Source organism: Homarus americanus, unplaced genomic scaffold (genome assembly GCF_018991925.1).
Source record: "Homarus americanus isolate GMGI-L3 unplaced genomic scaffold, GMGI_Hamer_2.0 scaffold13464, whole genome shotgun sequence".
NCBI classification, from domain to species: domain Eukaryota; kingdom Metazoa; phylum Arthropoda; class Malacostraca; order Decapoda; family Nephropidae; genus Homarus; species Homarus americanus.
In genome coordinates this window covers 313,274-333,879 of record NW_024744529.1, presented here as the reverse complement: position 1 = coordinate 333,879, position 20,606 = coordinate 313,274, and the positions used below count along the sequence as shown (strand labels likewise).

At 40.7% G+C, this 20,606-nt stretch overlaps 1 protein-coding gene across 1 annotated transcript; it reads right to left on the bottom strand.

The window, feature by feature from the left end:
* Positions 1-6,494: 6,494 nt before the first annotated feature.
* On the bottom strand, positions 6,495-17,407 carry LOC121877970 (protein TRACHEARY ELEMENT DIFFERENTIATION-RELATED 7A-like). Its single transcript, XM_042383932.1, has 2 exons — positions 17,175-17,407; positions 6,495-6,909 (listed from the first exon to the last, which is right to left on the bottom strand). The coding sequence occupies exons 1-2, from the start codon at positions 17,405-17,407 to the stop codon at positions 6,495-6,497; spliced, it is 648 nt and encodes a 215-aa protein (XP_042239866.1).
* Between the last annotated feature and the right edge of the window lie 3,199 nt (positions 17,408-20,606).

The window sequence follows — 20,606 nt, the reverse complement described above, 5'->3', positions numbered from 1 at the left end:
AAGTAGTAGTGTTGATTAACTAGCAACTAAAGTCATTGTAATATTATAAAAAGTATCAACACACTAACATTACATAATTTTGTGTTGTCATCTCTGTGGATAACTTGTTAACAGAGACACACTTGACACACGTACCCTCCCTCAGGTCCCGGCGAGAGGGTTGAAAAAATGGTTGTGGTTATCGATCATGTCGATTTCCCTCAGTCAGCCAGTGCACTCGACACCTGTCCTTAACCTCCCTAATACTAACACTCATACATTCGAACCCGTGTTCTCTGTTTCACACTCTCCACGCAGCCACTCACTACCACCGCTCAGGCACCTGCAGTCTTAAAGATTCTTACGTTAACTTTCTTTTGGTTTATTTTTCCCTGTCCGAGGAAAAGATAATGTATCCTGTTATAAGTTGAGTCTTGTAACAGTTTCGACGTCATTTGCACCGTCATTGTTGTGCCGTTGCCTCAAGTGAGACAGTTAGATGCGCTGTCAAGTGTCTAATTAGGGGTGGGAGGGAGGGAGGGAGGAAGGGGGGGGGAAGCTATATATCGTAAGAAGATTTGAGAAGTTGCTTATAAACTTTAAACTTGAAACAGAAGTTGTCTTTGCTTCGTTGTATGAGTATTACATATGTTCTCTTATCTCCAGCTTAATGGAAAATATAACCTACGAGTATAAAATGTGAGGCTCAGACAGACGCCCGACAGACCGATCACATTTTAGTTTTTCCTCGTTCGCGATAGACGTACGCAGAGGAATATCAAGAGGGGGAGTGTGAGCTGCCTCTCATACACCTGCTGCCTCTGCTCGCCACGTGAGAATGTCCCTCCTATTATTTTTAGGGAGTTGGATCCGCCGCGAGCCACACCAGCCCCCGGGACAGCACGCCTGGATCCCGCCCTCACAGGTTCCGACTCCACCACTTCGATGCTCTTTTGTCATAATCGTTTTTTTTTTCTTTTTACCGTCGTTTTAGAAGTTGGATTTCCCGCCGCTCGGAGTGTTATTGTGATGTTTCGCTGCTACTAAAGTCTTCTGAAACGGCATAAATTGTCAATTGTTTGGGACATTTTAGCGGAGAGTTTGCAATTCTAGTAGAGGCAGTCGTTGATGAGCAATAACAACAAAAGGCTATCATTAGTGGGACGTAGATTGCACCTGTGTGCGGCCAATCCGGCATTGTAAAGTACTTCTGTTCATCCAGCCGCGTCAGACCCACCAGCGCGGGAAAATCGTTTCCATTTAAAATTTAGATTATCGAACTCTCTTTCATACCCCGCCATACACTCAAACAAAAAGTCATTGTCCCGAGATGAAAATTGTTGAAAGTTCTGAATTTTGGTGTTTATGTATCGCCACAACACTACATCGACCGAACAAAGACTTACGGCCGATGAATTGTGCGACGCCTCCTGAAGTTGGGTGGAACCAATTAAAGTCACAAAGCTACCGTGCCCAACTGCCCTCCCCAGCGTTACCAGAACACACTTGTCCTCCATGAACCTTACAAAGCAAAATATTAATTCATCTTTCTAAATCATTTAATGGTATTATCTTAATTGATTAACTTAGATAATAATATTTTGCATCCAGTTAAAAAGAAATAACAACAGAAGTATTGTCCAAATGAGTAAATTAGCATAGAATATATCAGGAAGTCACAAACTTCTTGAGTCTAGGACGTTGGCAGCATCTGCCCTCGGAGGGAGTTGCCAAGTATCCATTAAGCATCCCGCGTGACCAAGATGAACAACACGCACGATGTTATTGAACAAAGGTCATTGTTTCTTAATCAGGTATAGAATAAGCTCATTCCCATTCAACTGCGCACATAGATATACGAGATTAATATCAATATTTCAGCTGCTGTTCTGGCCAGGTTATCACGGGTACTGCAAACGATATCTTGTACAGTAGTTGAGTCAATATTATACGCTAAGTAGGCGGAATCCAGCGTTTGGTTCCAAGTTATAAAAACGTGGATGTACCCTCTGAGAATGAAAATATTATGGTAATCCTCTGATAGTCTCAAGAACGCACGATTCCTGGGCTACCTACACAATACAACTCTTATCACGAGCTCAACCCATAAAGAAAAACATACGAGGTCTAAGAATTATTTTTCTCTAATATCGAATTTAATCTTTGAAGTTAAGAGATCCCCGTAGGCCATAAACGTTAATATGCCTACATAAATACAGCCTACCGTCGACTACTGTAACATGACTCTTATCGTAGCCATAGTAATAGAGGTGTTATACCGGCACCATTACCATATCTCACTCCTCATCAACACCAATAATAAACACAGCGTTGAGATGAAATGATCCCCCGCCGCTACTGGTGTTACGACGACACTTGTTTTGGTAGTTCATTTTAACACTAAAGATTTTATAGTTATACAGATACTTATTACAGAGTCACTTTACGTATACTTACAGAAGTTACAGTACTTAACACTAGACTCTATAGATAGATAGATAGCTAGATAGCCTCCTTACCGTACACATCCAAATATAATCTCACTTATAACAACAACATTATAATCCACTATGATGCTTCTATATTCCAGTACTGTAATCCTAAATAGATTCGATAGTGCCTTTGTCTGTTTGTGAGGAATGAAAAGAATATTTACAATAAGGTGGACGACAGCAAATCCTTGAGAGGGATTTTACTGACACTGGATATGATGTGCTGTAGATCTCCTGGGTGGTGGAGGAGATAGGTGGTGGGGGAGATAGGTGGTGGAGGAGGAAGGTGGTGGAGGTGGTACGTGGTGGAGGAGGAGGTAGGTGGTGGAGGAGGAGGTAGGTGGCTGAGGATGACGGAGGGACGTAAAAGTACCTACGTGAATAAGTTAGCTGAATATGTTTGGTGTCTGATGAAAGGTCTTGCTCGGTGGCAGCCTAAAAGACGTAACGAGGTAGAGGGTGGGAGAGAGATAAAGATAGTAAACGAGAGGTAGGAAAAGAGAGAAAGAGAGAGAGAGAGAAAGAAAGAGACACGTCGTTCACGGAAGAAACACAATAGGATGCAATTTGTATACAAAGTTTTCCCGCGTGTTTTGGCTATTTAACTCACAATGTAAACACCTAAGTTTTCGCGCTCTTTCAATTCTCTGCATTCCTCAGTGTAATGAGCATAAACTTTCTTCTCTCTCTCTCTCTCTCTCTCTCTCTCTCTCTCTCTCTCTCTCTCTCTGTCTCTCTCTCTCTCGCTAGAAAATAAAAATAAAAACAAAATTACTTCCCAGCCCCACAACTCTCTCTCTCTCTCTCTCTCTCTCTCTCTCTCTCTCTCTCTCTCTCGCTAGAAAATAAAAATAAAAATAAATTACTTCAGCCCCACAACGCTCTCTCTCTCTCTCTCTCTCTCTCTCTCTCTCTCTCTCTCTCTCTCGTAACAAAAATAAAACCAAATATGGCTTCGAGAGTTCATAACACGACGCTAAATCTTAACTTTTAAACTCACTTGCAACCACAATGCTTAGGGACACACACGCACACCATCACCAGCCTTACAGTTTGCAAGAAACATGTCAACAAACTTTCTAGAAAGTCCGTGAATTATTTAACCTTAGAGCTTAACAATCAGGAGCCATTTCATCAAACTTACAGAGACTTGTAAATTATTCAGTACCACACCGGTGCCAGTCACCACACTGCGGCCACGGTCACCACACCTCACCAGCCACCACCTCGCAGTCTGACACCACACTTCATTAACTACCACACTCCACCAACTACCGCACCTCGCCACACTTTTCTGTACTTTGGCACACTTTATTACATTTTACCACACTTCACTACACTTCACACTTCACTTCACCACTCATCACCATATTAACCATAGTTCACAACACATCACCACACACCACCACATATCACCATACATCACCACACATCCCCACACGTCACCACACTTCACCATGTCTCCAACTAAGATTCGATTTCAACTTTTTAATCACATCGAATCAGAAATCGGTGTCGTAACTTAGGTGAGCCAATCAGGTCTATTATTATCAGACCTCCACTTACAGGCGGAATCAAACTCAAGAATCTTTGAGAATCCATATTTAAAACCTAATCAAATAAGACTGCCGCGTGCTTTCTCTTATCTCCAGTATAGGATTGGAAGGGGATTGGAATTTTCTCTTACTAATCTTGCCAATCTCCGAGACTGTAGGTTGTGGCGTACACGAGAAATTAATTAATACTCTTAATACTTTCAACAACGCAAAATATACCGCCGGGCGTTTGATCTACCCACTCCATAATGTAAAGCCTTGGCGGACACCTGATGTTTATATTACCTTGGGGAACACCTGATGTTTATATTACCTTGGGGAACACCCGATGTTTATATTACCTTGGGGAACACCTGATGTTTATATTACCTTGGGAAACACTTGATGTCTATATTACCTTGGGGAACACCTGATGCTTATATTACCTTGGGGAACACCTGATGTTTATATTACCTTGGGGAACACCTGATGTTTATATTACCTTGGGAAACACTTGATGTCTATATTACCTTGGGGAACACCCGATGTTTATATTACCTTGGGGAACACCTGATGTTTATATTACCTTGGGGAACACCCGATGTTTATATTACCTTGGGGAACACCTGATGTTTATATTACCTTTGGGACATGTTTTATATTGGGGGAACACCTGATGTTTATATTACCTTGGGAACACCTGATGTTTATATTACCTTGGGAACACCTGATGTTTACATTACCTTGGGAAACACCTGATGTTTACATTACCTTGGGGAACACCTGATGTTTATATTACCTTGGGGAACACCTGATGTTTATATTACCTTGGGAAACACTTGATGTCTATATTACCTTGGGGAACACCTGATGTTTATATTACCTTGGGGAACACCTGATGTTTATATTACCTTGGGGAACACCTGATGTTTATATTACCTTGGGAACACCTGATGTTTATATTACCTTGGGAAACACCTGATGAAACACACTGATGTTTATATTATGTTTATACCTTTGGGGAACACCTGATGTTTATATTACCTTGGGGAACACCCGATGTTTATATTACCTTGGGAACACCTGATGTTTATATTACCTTGGCGGACACCTGATGTTTATATTACCTTGGGGAACACCTGATGTTTATATTACCTTGGGAAACACTTGATGTCTATATTACCTTGGGGAACACCTGATGTTTATATTACCTTGGGGAATACCTGATGTTTATATTACTTTGGGGAACACCTGTTGTTTATATTACCTTGGGGAACACCTGATGTTTATATTACCTTGGCGGACACCTGATGTTTATATTACCTTGGGGAACACCTGATGTTTATATTACCTTGGGAAACACCTGATGTTTATATTACCTTGGGGAACACCTGATGTTTATATTACCTTGGGGAACACCCGATGTTTATATTACCTTGGGGAACACCTGATGTTTATATTACCTTGGGGAACACCTGATGTTTATATTACCTTGGGAACACCTGATGTTTATATTACCTTGGGAACACCTGATGTTTACATTACCTTGGGAAACACCTGATGTTTACATTACCTTGGGGAACACCTGATGTTTATATTACCTTGGGGAACACTTCGGAATTATAAAGTTTTGGAGAAACCTTTGTTTACACCACGATGACCCACCTTACACAACACCTCCCTCACTGACAGGTGCCGTGTGTGGTGGTGGTGGTGGTGGGCGATGATAGTGTTGGTAGTGTTGTTGTTGGTGGTGGTGTTGGTGTTGGTGCTGGAGAAACTCCCTCTCCTAGAATTAGACAGGGTTTTTCCCCATTTTCTCCAACACTGATGAAATCAAAGCGTTTTCAATATCGTTTTAAAGTTTGACAGACAGACAAAGTTACAAAGATAATGCAGTAATCATTTATTTAAAGCCAGAAACAGTCCCATTAGCCAGCAGTCAAACCTTCAGATGAAATAATCATTAGATGAAATTATATGTTTTTTATTTACTTTCTTTCATCAGTGAAGAATAAACGAAAGAATTTAATTATATTAGTCTCAAATCTATTCTACGGCCACTTTGTCCTTCTTTGTATATCATTCCGTCGTAAGTTAAGTCAGTCAGTCAGTTAGATGTTCTCTCAGGTCTCAAGTTAAGGGGAAAATAACATTAAGAATCCTTGTGAATCTGGACCTTAAAGGCTGAGGGTTTATGAAGGCAAAAATGGCATCTATTAAACAGTGAGATTCGAGAGAAGAAATGAATATCATAAAACCTTTTGAGAATCTGGGTCAAGGACTGAAATTCCCCTAACTCCTTTTTTTTTTCTCTCTCTCTCTCTTTCTGTAGGAATTCAGGCCAAAATGGCGTCGAAATTAGGTTGAAACTCGAAGGGAAAAGTTTAGGGCAGGCGAGAATCTTTCAGAATGTGGGGTGAGGACTGGTGTTCACGGATGCCAATATGACCAGGCTAAAACTCCCTTAAGTTCGTTTTTAAAACTTTCAATGATGAGCACTGGCGAGAATATCAAACACGGCGACAAGTCCTGCCAGGGGAGGTGGAGGTCTGGGAGGGTCTGTGAGGGGTTGAGAAGGTTCTGTGAGGGCCTGTTGGGGGTTGAGAAAGTTCTGTGAGAGTCTGTGAGGGGTTGAGAAGATTCTGTGAGGGCCTGTTGGGGGTTGAGAAGGTTCTGTGAGAGTCTGTGAGGGGTTGAGAAGGTACTGTGAGAGTCTGTGAGGGGTTGAGAAGGTTCTGTGAGAGTCTGTGAGGGGTTGAGAAGATTCTGTGAGGGCCTGTTGGGGGTTGAGAAGGTTCTGTGAGAGTCTGTGAGGGGTTGAGAAGGTTCTGTGAGAGTCTGTGAGGGGTTGAGAAGGTTCTGTGAGAGTCTGTGAGGGGTTGAGAAGGTTCTGTGAGAGTCTGTGAAGGGGTTGAGAAGGTCTGTGAGGGTCTGTGAGGGTCTGTGAGGGTCTGTGCATCAGGAGAGAGTGCAGGTGGTGTCTGTAATAAGTGTTTTTACTCATTATTATCGTAGTGTGTGTCTAGTGTCATCTTTCTTCTTCTTTCTCTTTCTTCTTTTAATTTCTTTCCTGTTTATTTTTCCTTTTCTTTTTTCTATCTTCTTTCTACTTGCTTTTTCTTTACTTTTTTTTACCTTTTTCTTTTTTCTATCTTCTTGCTTCTTCTTTCTTCTTAATTCTTATTCTTATTCTGTCTTATTTCTTCTTTTTCTCTTCTTTATTTTTCTTTCTTCTATTTTTCTTGCGCTTTCTTTTTTATTTTTCATTGTATTCCTTCTTCCTTCTTGTTCTTTTTCTTCTTTCATCTGCCTTCTTTCTTCTTTTCTTTTGTTACTTTTTTCTTTCTTGTTGCTTCTTTGTCCTTCTTCATTCCTATTTCTTATTTCGTTTCTTTCTAAATTTCTTTTTCTTTCTTTTAGTTTTATATCTTCTTTTTGCTTTTTCATTTTATCTTCCTTCTTTCTTCTTCTTTCTTCTTCTTCTTCCTTAGTCTACCTGACCATCGCCACATCATCACCATCACCATCACCATCATCATCACTATCACCATCATCATCACTATCACCATTACCATCAGTCACATTTTCAACGAATAGACAAAGTTTATGGACGTGTTGTCAAGTTCACTATCAACATGTAAGAGGAAAACACAAGTTGCTCCTCCGCCATTTTTAAAGGGACGAATCAACTCTTTTCACAACATATCTGACAGTAACATAAGGAAACTATTACATAAAACAAAACTTAAAATGAATGTTCCTAACAGAGAAAACTTGATCATTCTTCCCGACTGGAAAAAATAATGATCCAGAGCGTTCAGGCGGCTTTGATACTCTAGTAGTTCTTCTCAAAGCTGGCGTTGTTTGAACCCAAGGTAGGCTCTGTTCCACTGATTCAGCTTGAGTAGTTACTGGGTCAATTATCTCTGATTAGACATCATTATCATGTACGGTACACAGTGTCTTCGCCAATCACAGTTTCTTTCTCATCAATATGCGACACAGGCCCGGTGGGCCATGGCGCCAAGACACGAAGAAATACAGTTGATTCATGGCCATCAGGAGACCGTACATGGGCGTAAGTAGGGTCATAGTTCAGCTTAGTCAACGAGAGGATCACTTTTGCTAGACCTGACGAATCTTCGAAGCAGTACTGGGCCAAAGGTTGTTAGCCATGAAGGTAGAGAATTGCCATGAGACAAGCGTCGCTGGAATCCAAACAAACGTTTATGAGGTGCATTATTTGTAGATGTTGACAGAAGTGATCTGATGGAGTGCATTGTTCCGGTAGTAAGCCTCCCAGTTATGGTCCGGTAGGTCGTGTGACTTCAGGGCAAGACGAACAGCCTTCCAAATAATAGCATTGTACCTTTCAACCTGCCCGTTTCCCATGGGATGGTAGGGTGTTTTGCTTGTTGCCATCCCCTTGTGGGAAAGATTATCTTTGAGTTCACGCGACACAAAAGATGGACCTCGATCTGAGTGAATGAAACTTGCCATATCGCAGAGGGTAAATACCTGGTCAAGACATTTGATTACAGTTGAAGAGTGAATATTTGGACAGGAGTTGATTAAATTGATGTGGGATGAAGTAAAACTTGTTTGCCCATTAAACAAGTTTTAATCAACTCTTTTCACAAATTATCTGAAAGTATCATAAGGAAACTATTACAATACAAAGATAACATAAAACAAAACAAAATGAATGTTCTTAACAAAGAAAACTATATCAAACAACAATAATTATAATAACAAAAACAATAAAAACAATAACAATAACAACCGCTCCTTAACAAATCCTTTACCCTAAAATTGTTTAGTTCAAAACACGTCTTATTTTTCTTAATTCATTCGCAAGATTTTCTTAGTAAAAATAGACTTAAATACTTCAGTAAAACAATGTACTCATCTTCCTGGCCGCGTGTTATGAAAGTTTCCCTATACGCTGATTGATACCATCTAAAAATTCCATATATTCTTTAATATTTTTATCTTAACTTTCACTTATTTCTCCAATTCGTTTTATTTGGGTTTTATTTCTCGTCATTTCTTGCCTCTACAACATTATTATCTTTATTTAATTCTTCATTGTGTTAATTCTAGTATTATTTCATTTCTTAATTATCTTTATTTATCTTTATTCTCATTCTGTCTTATGTCTTTGTTTAACTTCATTTCTCTTCGTTTACATTTTCCTGTTATTAAATTTTCCCTTCATTATCGTCTAGCTCTTTACATTTCTCTCTATAGTTTGTTTGATGTATAAACTACTTCATAAAATTCCTCAACTTTCTTCACTAAAACAAAGTCAATTTTCACTCTTATTAGTTTTCCCTTTTCTGCCATTACCTGTTTTTCATTTATTCCATTATTGTTATGCTTCTTACTCCTTTGGTCATTCTTTTTAATATTATTCTAAACCTGTTAACTGATTATTTGTGTTGCCTTCTTCAATTCTTTTTTGTTTCTGTAATTCGTAGTTGATTTTATCCAAACATAAGAACAAATATAATAATAAAAATAATAATAATAATAATAATAAATAATAACAATAATATTAATAATAACAATAATAATAATAACAATAATATTAATAATAACAATAATAATAATAATAACAATAATAACAATAATCTACCTGTTCATTACTTAACCCAGAGATCTATATGCAGAGTTTAATGACTGACCAGCGTCACAAGTTACCTTCATTAACACACACCTGGAACACCTGTCATAACTAATTAAGATTTTTTACCATAGAGTTCTCTGATTTTATCTGATTCTTAACTTGAAGCTCCGACTTGATTGAAGCAACGAGAAGTCTATCTATCTATCTATCTGTCTCGCTTTCTGTCTGTCTGTCTGTCTCCGTCCGTCCGTCCGTCCGCCCGTCCGCCTGTGGTTCATTAGTACTGGGAACTATTTGTACTAGGGCCTGCAAGTACTGGGCCCATTAGTTCTTGGGCCTGCACGTACTGGGGCCCAAAATTACTGGGACCCATAAATACTGGGGCCTACAAGTACTGGGACCCATAAATACTGGGGCCTACAAGTACTGGGACCCATAAATACTGGGGCCTACAAGTACTGGGACCCATAAATACTGGGGCCTACAACTGGGCTCTATCAGGATTGGGACTAGTTCACCCTCTGGTCTACGTCACCCCAGTTTCCCATTTTCTTCGTTTTTTCTTGTATGAAATATCTCACAGCTGTCAAACATAAGCAACTCCTTGTTTTCAGTTTTGACAAAATAATGGCGTGTTGTTTTAGTGTCTCTTTGGTCTGATATGTCAATCAAATTTCCTGTTTTCTGTATGGTAATTGACTTAAGACATCAAACAAATTTTAATAGTTTTCTGTAATGAGATATGGAGCAAATTTACCATACTCTATACTCTGAGACACGGAGCAAATTTACCATACTCTATACTCTGAGACACGGAGCAAATTTACCATACTCTATACTCTGAGACACGGAGCAAATTTACCATACTCTATACTCTGAAACACGAAGCAAATTTACCATACTCTATACTCTGAGACACGGAGCAAATTTACCATACTCTATACTCTGAGACACGGAGCAAATTTGATAGTTTCTCAAATATTTTTAGATTGGAATGTTTCCCATCAGCAGCGAGCCAACGTCAAGACCCGCGTATGGAATGCAAACCATCCAAACAATCTTTTTTTTTCCTTTTTTTTCCATTATGTTCATCAGGTTGAACTGTCCTTCGTCTCTCCTCAAAACACAATAGGAATCTTGTAAATCTCAGCTCTTATTACCTTATGTCTGGTCTGGTTCTTGTCCTCACGTGATATAAAACGAATATAAACTTCATAGTATAGTTTTTAGTGTAGGAATCTATAATTGAATTTATTATTAATTTTTAAAAGTTGTTGTCTTGTGTACAGAGTTAGTGAACCCTGGGCAGTTGGAGTATCAAAACACATGAAGTTGGTCTCATCCGGAGAAATAAATGCTTCTACATGTAGGTCTAACTAAGTGATTTACGTACACAAGAGCAGTTCCAGGAAACCTCTTATTAGATAATCACCTAAATGTTTACCTCGGAGGGAAATTGTTGTGGCTCTTTGTTGGACCTCGACAGCTAACGTTTTTACCCTATGACGTCACAACTATACCCAATGACGTCACGACTATACCCTATGACGTCACAACTATACCCTATGACGTCACAGCTATACCCTATGACGTCACAACTGTACCCTATTACGTCACAACTATACCCAATGACGTCACAACTATACCCTACGACGTCACAACTATACCCTTTGACGTCACGACTATACCCTACGACGTCACATCTGTACCCTTTGACGTCACGACTATACCCTACGACGTCACAACTATACCCTACGACGTCACAACTATACTCTATCTTAGTGAATGATCCTCAAGGGCATATAGCTGGGTCACTCTTCACAGGAACATATTATACTATATATATATATTCCTGGTAAATTATCTACCTAATAGGAAACATACCAGTTATATGTCCTCCTCATCCCCCTCCCCTCGCCCCCTCCTCCTCACCTCCCCTCTCTCACCCCCTCCCCTCACCCCCCCTCTCTCACCCCCTCACCTCCTCCCTTCAACCCCTCATCCCTCATCCTCCCCCTCAATACCTCCTCCATTCGCCCTCTCCCCCATCACCCCTCCCCCATCACCCCTCCCCATCACCCCCTCCCCATCACCCCTCCCCCATCACCCCCATCACCCCTCCCCTACACCTTAAAACAATAACATCGACAGACATGTTAGAAAGACAATCATATTTAACAGTAAGTGAATTATATAACAGACAGACAGACAGAATGTCAGACAGACAGGCAAATGGACAGAAGGACAGACAGATAGACAGATAAACAGACAGACAGATAGACAGACTTAGATAAGCAGGCAGATAGATAGACTTAGATAAACAGACAGATAGACAGACATAATGACAGATAGACAGACAGACAGATAGACAGATAGACAGACAGACAGATAATACATAATACATAAACGCCAGACGCACATGATCGCTTGTGTAAGTGCCTAATGACCCGAACCATAAGAAGCGCCACTACAGGCAAAGGGAAGGCGAACATTCGTCTGACGTGGCAACCATAAGTATTTAAGAATTTGTCTTCATGGTATTGTCTTCATGGTATTGTCATCATGGTATTGTCATCATGGTATTGTCTTCATGGTATTGTCATCATGGTATTGTCTTCATGGTATTGCCTTCATGGTATTGTCTTCATGGTATTGTCTTCATGGTATTGTCTTCATGGTATTGTCTTCATGGTATTGTCATCATGGTATTGTCATCATGGTATTGTCTTCATGGTATTGCCTTCATGGTATTGTCTTCATGGTATTGTCTTCATGGTATTGTCTTCATGGTATTGCCTTCATGGTATTGTCTTCATGGTATTGCCTTCATGGTATTGTCTTCATGGTATTGCCTTCATGGTATTGTCTTCATGGTATTGGCTTCGCGGAACTCAGTGTTTTCCTTGACCAAACAATTTCCTTTTACGGTGATTATTTTTCTAATGGCACCATAAAATTTGAGCACCATAACTCCTGCAAGAGCGAGCACACAGTAGTGGTGATTGAGGGAGGGAGAGGGGGGAAGAGGGGAGTTATGAGGGGAGGAGGGAGAGGAGAGAGGGGGGATGGGGAGAGAGTGAGGGGAAGATAGAAAGGGAGGAGGAGGAAGGAGGGAAGGAAGGAGAGAGTTAGAAGAGAAGGAGAGGCAGGGAAGAGAGATTGGAGGGAGGAGAGAGAGAGAGGGAGAAGTAAGGGGGGGAAAGGAAGGAGAACGGGGAGATAGACGGGAAGGAAGAAAGGGAGAGGGGTAGGGAAAGAGAAGAACTGACATCGTAAAGGATTAGGAGAGTGAGAGAAAGATAAAAAGAGATAAAACTTGTTGAGAACCACCACCAGGTTAATTAAAGCAGGTGGCCGTAGAGAGCGAGGTAGCAGACAGGTGGATACTGTACACGTCCCCACCTTCCTCCCTCGCTCTCCTCCACCCTAACACACCTTCCTCCTCCTCCTCTCCTCCACCCCTCACCTTCCTCCCTCACCTCTCTCCTCCACCCAACACACCTTCCTCCCTCCTCTCTCCTCCACCTAACACCTTCCTCCCTCACTCTCTCCTCCACCCTAACACACCTTCACCCTCACTCTCTCCTCCACCCTAACACACCTCCCTCACTCTCTCCTCCACCCCTAACACACCTTCCTCCTCACTCTCTCCTCCACCCTACACACCTTCCTCCCTCACTCTCTCCTCCACCCTAACACACCTTCCTCCCCTCCTCTCTCCTCCACCCTAACACACCTTCTCCCTCCTCTCCTCCACCCTAACACACCTTCCTCTCTCATTCTCTCCCTCCACCCCTAACACACCTTCCTCCCTCACTCTCTCCTCCACCCTAACACACCTTCCTCCCTCACTCTCTCCACCACCTTAACACCTTCCTCCCTCCTCTCTCCTCCACCCCTAACACACCTTCCTCCCTCACACACTCCTCCAACCCTCTTCCCCACTCTAACACACTCCCACCTTCCTCCCCACTCTACCTTAACACACTCCCACTCCTCACCCCCTCTCCCCTCCCTTGCATCCCACTCTCTGAAAGTCACGTTCTATAAATTCCTGTTCGACCCGGAGATGTGAGAATGGCCTTTAGTTATTTCACTTAGGAGACAACACACAGGTGGATGCTTAAAGGTTCCTGCGTTAAATTTTCCAACTGTCTCATATAAAATACGATATAAGGATGGGCAAAATGGTGTCAATATTGTCCTAAGACTATACTGTATGTTTTGTGAGTTGTGTTATTCTGAGTTAAGGAAAAGTGACTTATATTAATTATCCTTTGAGAATACGGGGGTCAAACTGTTCACTGTAAGATAAAACTGACTTGGATGGGACATGTTAAACCTTATCTGTGGTGGATGCTGCGTCTGACGTACGTTCGCTCGCCTTTTTTTTTATATACTTGCAGTGGCGCTCTTTCAAATGGTGTTGTAAGGTGAGCTAACCCACCTGGTGACGTGTCTAGTGAGGGACGAGAGTGGCTGAGAGTGACCCATGACCTGGGTCACTGAGGGGCTCGTGGGGTGAGTGTCTGGGTTTCAACATTTATGGGAATTTGGGGAAATCTTCTCAGTAGTGGAGAGCTGTTGAGGGGTGTTGACGTGCAGTGTGCAGTGAGGACGTGTAGTGTGAAGTGAGTACGTGTAAATTGAAGTGAGGGTATGTAGTGTGAAGTGAGGACGTGTAGTGTGAAGTGAGGGCGTGTAGAGTGAGGTGAGGATGTGTGATGTGAGGTGAGGACGTGTAGTGTGAGGTGAGGATGTGTAATGTGAGGTGAGGATGTGTGGTGTGAGGTGAGGACGTGTAGTGTGAGGTGAAGATGTGTGGTGTGAAGTGAGGATGTGTGGTGTGAAGTGAGGATGTGTGGTGTGAAGTGAGTACGTGTAAATTGAAGTGAGGACGTGTAGTCTGAGGTGAGGACGTGTGGTGTGAAGTGAGGATGAGTGGTGTGAAGTGAGTACGTGTAAATTGAAGTGAGGACGTGTAGTGTGAGGTGAGGACGTGTAGTGTGAAGTGAAGGCGTGTAGTGTGAGGTGAGGACGTGTGGTGTGAGGTGAGGACGTGTAGTGTGAGGACATGTGAGGTGAAGAAGCAGATATCAGCCACTGAGGTCATCCACCTGAGGTCACCACTACGATAAGGTCTCACAGATATACTTCACCTCACCAAAGTGTTCAATAAAGCCACTCGTGTTAATCCAGTCTTGTCGTAACATATACAATATATTTAACCTATAATTACAATCAATGTCTACAACCGAATTGTTTATTTGTTTATCTTTACTAAATTATATACTTTTACAACATGTCGTAAAATATTAATTGAATTAGTTGGAGTATTATTGATTATTTCTGTAATGATCAGTCGAGGGATAAATGTGGATTATTTTGAAGGTTAATGTTATGTCAACGTTCTTAGGACACGAGAGAATGATTTATCACATTCTTTTGTAAGTATGTTTGTGAAGGAGCTTTTTATTTACAATTATATATCTTCCTTCGTAAAGTTTAAGAGAGCATTGTTTAAACACACACCAGGGAAGGATACAATTATTTAAAGTATACTAGAGATCTTTGCACCTATCTGACGGCGCTAAGACAAAAACAGGATCGAAATTCACACAAGAGAATAAATATGACCTAACAACGCCTCGCATCACCGCGTTCCCTGTGGCTCAGGAACGCTGTCGTGACATCCGGAGGAGGGGGGGAGGGTAGGAACGCTGACGATGTTTTCAATGCACGTCAGGAAGGCGCTGGTACGACTCCTGCCGGGGGTGTAGGGAGAGAGGATGAAGACGATGTTGATTCTGTAATTCATCGTCGGGAAGGTGTTGAAGAGGACTAAGAGGAAAGGACGATGCTTCCACTACAGGTTGTCGTCAGGGAGGTGTTCAAAGGGAAGGCCTCGAGATATGCAATAAGATTTCTTGTACAGTATTCAGTTGATACTAGGAAGTTATCTCTCTATCTCTCTCTCTCTCTCTCTCTCTCTCTCTCTCTCTCTCTCTCTCTCTCTCTCTCCCGTTGCTGAGGCTGAAATGCATAGAGAGAAACACGATAAAGACATGGGCAAAGAGAATAAAATAAAAACAAATGAAAATAAGTGACAAGGGAAAAAAAGAGAAAAGTGAGAGAGGAAGAAAGAGGTAGAGAAAAAAAAGGTAAAGTGACATAGAAGGGGAGGGGGGGGGGGAAGGTGAGAAAGAAAGAAAACTAAGTAGACAAACAAAGAAAAAGAGAAATTACGAGAGAGATTGCAAGAAAAAGCAGAAACGAAATAAATAGAAAGAGAGAGAGACAAAGATAAATAACCCTTTAAAAGATAGAAAGGCGAAGAGACATAGAGACATGTTGACAAAAATAGGCAAAGAGACAGACAGACAGACAAACACAGACAGGCAGACAGTAGGAGACACAGAAAAAAAGACAGGCACAGACATATAGACAGATAAATAAACAGCAAGAGAGAGAGAGAGAGACAGAAAGATAGGCAGACTTACAAACAGATCAAAGTAGGATCGAGAGTCAGGCCTTTGAAGTCATATTTCAGGATGATGGTCAGGTCAGGTGAGGTCAGGTTCTGTCTGTGGCCTTGACCTCAAAGACTCACTCCAGACTAATATACTAAGTGGGTATACGAATATATTGATATATAATCGAGTATATGAAGAAGTCTATTATATGATTATGTGAGTATAGGTACATATTTATTGCTATTGATTGGATACAACGAGTCAATCTGTTATACATATGATTTGGTATGTAATTTTATTTATTGGGTATATGGATAAATATATTTTATTCTGTATATGAATGCGTATATAAATTAATTTCCATATATGATTGGGTATATAAATGCATTTTTATATATGACTGGATAGATAAATAAGACTATTATTAATGATTATGGTGATTGGGTTTATGAATAAATTTATGAATGTGATTGGATGAAAATGAACAACTTTATTCATAAATAATTCTGTGTTTGGATAAATGAATAACTGTTTGCATTTATGATTGTGTGATTGGATAAATAGTTAAGCAAATATCTCAATATAGACTTAGTGTGTATATAATTAGAAGCTAAATGAATGGATTAAAAATAAATGGCAGTGGAAATTGGATAAACAGTCACAGTAGAAATCACATTAAAACAAATTAAAAAGGATAAAACGAATCGCTAAAAATTAAAATAACATCAAAACAAAGAAAGTGAGTTGAAGAGAAGAAGAAAAACATTGATAAATAAACATTACATAAACAAAACCGAAACATAAAAATCCAACAATGAATAACCCAAAAAAAAATCGACAATTAAATTAAAATAAAAACTATGACCAAAATTCCGCAAAAAAGATGACAAAAAGTAATCAACAACGTAATAAAACTCAGCAAAGACTCACAAAAAATAAATCCGAAATTGAAAAAGTTTAATAGAAGAAAAAGATTAAGACTGCTGTTAGAGTTGTAGCTCAGACCGGTTTGTGTTGACGGTGGTGGTGGTGGTGGTGGTCGCTCGCTTGCCAGCTGTTTTGCCTCTTAGTATTCAGGGCATGAAGGCGTGGGCAGGAGGGCATGAGGGTGTGGGCAGGAGGGCATGAGGTTGAGGGTATGAAGGCGTGGGCATGAGGGTGTGGGCAGGAGGGCATGAGGTTGAGGGCATGAGGGCGTCTCAGGGCATGAGGGTGAGGGAAGGCGTGCATGGGGGCGTATCGGGGCATGAGGGCGTAATAGGGAGTATCAACATGAGGGTGTGGGCAGGGGGGCATGAGGGCGTATCAGGGAGTAACAGGGCATAAAGGTGTGGGAAGGAGTGCATGAGGGCGTATAATAGCAGGTGAGCGTACACACACACACACATACACATACACACACACATACACACATACACACACACACACACACATACACATACACACATACACAGTACTCTAGAGTATACGAGGTTCATGCCCGTGTCTCTTGTGTAAGTGTTGGAAATAGGGGAAGAGAAGAAGCAATTAAGAAACGTTTGCTTAAGGGGGGTTGGAAATGGAACATGGAGAAATGGGAAAAGGTTGGAAATGGGATGATTAGCGGGTTAGAAATGGGATAGGAAAGTGATAGGAATGAATAAGGACAGATACACTGGGATAGAATGAACAATTAAAATGAATAAAAGAAATGAGAGTGAATAGAGACAATGAAGAGATGTGTGTGTGTAGAGAGAGAGAGAGAGAGAGAGAGAGAGAGAGAGAGAGAGAGAGAGGTCACCAACACCGTGGGAGGGAAAGATGGAACGATGCCAGGAGGAGAGAACAAGGAACTGGATAAGAGAAATAGCGAGAAAAGAAAGAGAAGAGGAATAGCGAGAGAGGAAGAGCAGTAGAGAGTGGAGAAGAGAAATAGCGAGTGAAGAAGAGAAATAGCGAGTGAAGAAGAGAAATAGTGAGTGAAGAAGAGAAATAGCGAGTGAAGAAGAGAAATAGTAAGTGAAGAAGAGAAATAGCGAGTGAAAAAAAGAAATAGCGAGTGAAGAAGATAAATAGCCAAAGGAGAAGAGAAATAGCGAGTGAAGAAGAGAAATAGCGAGAGAAGAAGAGAAATAGCGAGTGAAGAAGAGAAATAGTAAATGAAGAAGAGAAATAGTGAGGGAAGAAGAGAAATAGTAAATGAAGAAGAGAAATAATGAGTGGTAATATGATATTATTGAAGAAACAGGAGATTCATGCATTACGCTGGAGTAAATGAGAGATGGAGATGAGAGATATTCCAGGGTTATTCCTTCTATCTCTCTTATTCTCTCTATCTCTCTCTCTTTCAATAATATATCATTAAATATATGTAATAGTTTTTAATAATAATTGTAATAACATAATAAATTCTCATACACACGAAATTATAGATGATGTAATTACTCCTATAATCCTCATGGCGGTGTATAATCCATGAGAGATTTTTAATGAGAAATAAATGCGCTGACTGATATATTTCTTTAGTGTCTTCGTAATGAGAGAATCAACCAATCAGAAGCCGTTATTATCTTAGAGCATACGAGTTGTCCGTGTGTGTGTGTGTGTGTCCGTGTGTGTGTGTGTGTGTGTGTGACAAGGAAACCAGTTTACTATAAGACCAGTCATGGTGACGTGTCGGAGGCGTGTATAAGTCAAGTTGTTCCTAGACGATGATTCAATCTTCCTTTGTTGTTATAACCTAATTACAACCACAACAATCAGTCCATTTAAAATTATATTGACTCTGCCGTTGGTTTTAATAGCTATATGAGTATCCATTAATCTGCAGCGTTTACTAACTGTAGATCATGTTAGAGTACTGATGAGGAGAGGGGAAACAAAGACGCATCGACTACGTGCAATTGAACTCTTTAGTAGCGAGGGGTAACTGATTGGCCTCGACTCACTGTTTATATGTGGATATTCTGCTGCTGTGTTTATTATTATTATTATTATTATTATTATTATTATTATTATTATTATTATTGCTGTTGTTGTTGTTTACCTAACTCACATTTATTACTAATTTTAATAACACGCTCAGTACTACTTTACTGTCACTCGGAATTGAGTATGACGATCATCCAGCTATGATACAATGATATGAGTTATTAAGGATGTCACCTTCGTTGGTGAACTCTGAGGTGAATAGAAAGGCCGATACGGGACCGGCAGGGCAGTCCATAGATGTTGTACGTGTGGAGGGCTACATCTAGTGTGGGAGGAGCGGCGGTATGCATTCGGGCTAACTCGAAAAGATTGAAAACTTCTCGTGTGGTGTTCTTCCAAGCGTTACGGTGTGGAGTGATCGTCTTCCAGGTGAGGGGGTCGATTTGGCACTTTTTCAGGTTTGTCTTAAGACTATCATTATACCTTTTCAGTTGCCCGCCACCGTTACGTTTACTGTTCGTTAGGTGACTGTAAAGTAGCCGCTCTGGCAGTCTACTGTCGTCCATGCTAGTAACATGGCCAGTCCAGCGTAGTTGTTGATGGATAATGGTCGCCTCGATGCTCCTGCAGTTGGTGTCAGCAAGAATATTGGCATTTGTTCTCTTGTCTTCCCAGTGAACTCGGAGGATGGAACGTAGACTACGTTGGTGAAAGTTTTCAAGTGCCTTGAGGTGCCTCCTGTATGTAACCCATGTCTCACTGCCACAGAACGGGGTGGGGAGGACCACTGCTTGATATACGTGCAACTTATAGATAATTTCAGCTCCCTACAGCTGAAGACACACACACACACACACACACACACACACACACACACACACACACTATTTATACAGCATATAGAAACTCATTCTGCAATATATATTAAAATCAATATATATGTATAAATATCAACACTGGTCGCCAGATGTAAGGTGATCAATATTAGTTTTCATTATTGTCTTTATAGTTGAGTGGGGGGCGAGGATCAGCAGACACCATTAATATTGACCTTAACAATCCAACCAACTGCCGCCTACTGGACCACGTGAGCATAATGGTGCAGTGTTTGGTTGTCATACAGGTTAGCTGGGTAGTATGGAGATTAAATGAGGCAAAATAAGTTTATTGATATAGCTGTTTGTTCCCGCAGGATGGGATTTAAAATGGTCAGAGTTTTTGTAATGGCGAACAACAACAACAACAACAAAAACAATAATAAAAACATGAACAAAAAACAACAACAACAACAACAACATGAACAACAACAACAAAGAGTGAAAATTATCTCCACCCTTTAACTGACCCTGAGATAACATAACAACTTTTGGCTCGGTTTAAATAATTTACTGACACGAACACAATTGTAGGTTGTGTGGTTAGGTTAGGTTACGTTACGTTAGATTGGTTTAATTTAGTTATAGGTTAGGTTAGAATAGGTTAGGTTGCTGGGTTAAGTTCGGTTAGGTTAGGTTAGGTTGGGTCGAGTTGGGTGACTTTAGTTACTATTATGTTTATTAAGGCGAGATTTGATTAACTTTTGTAT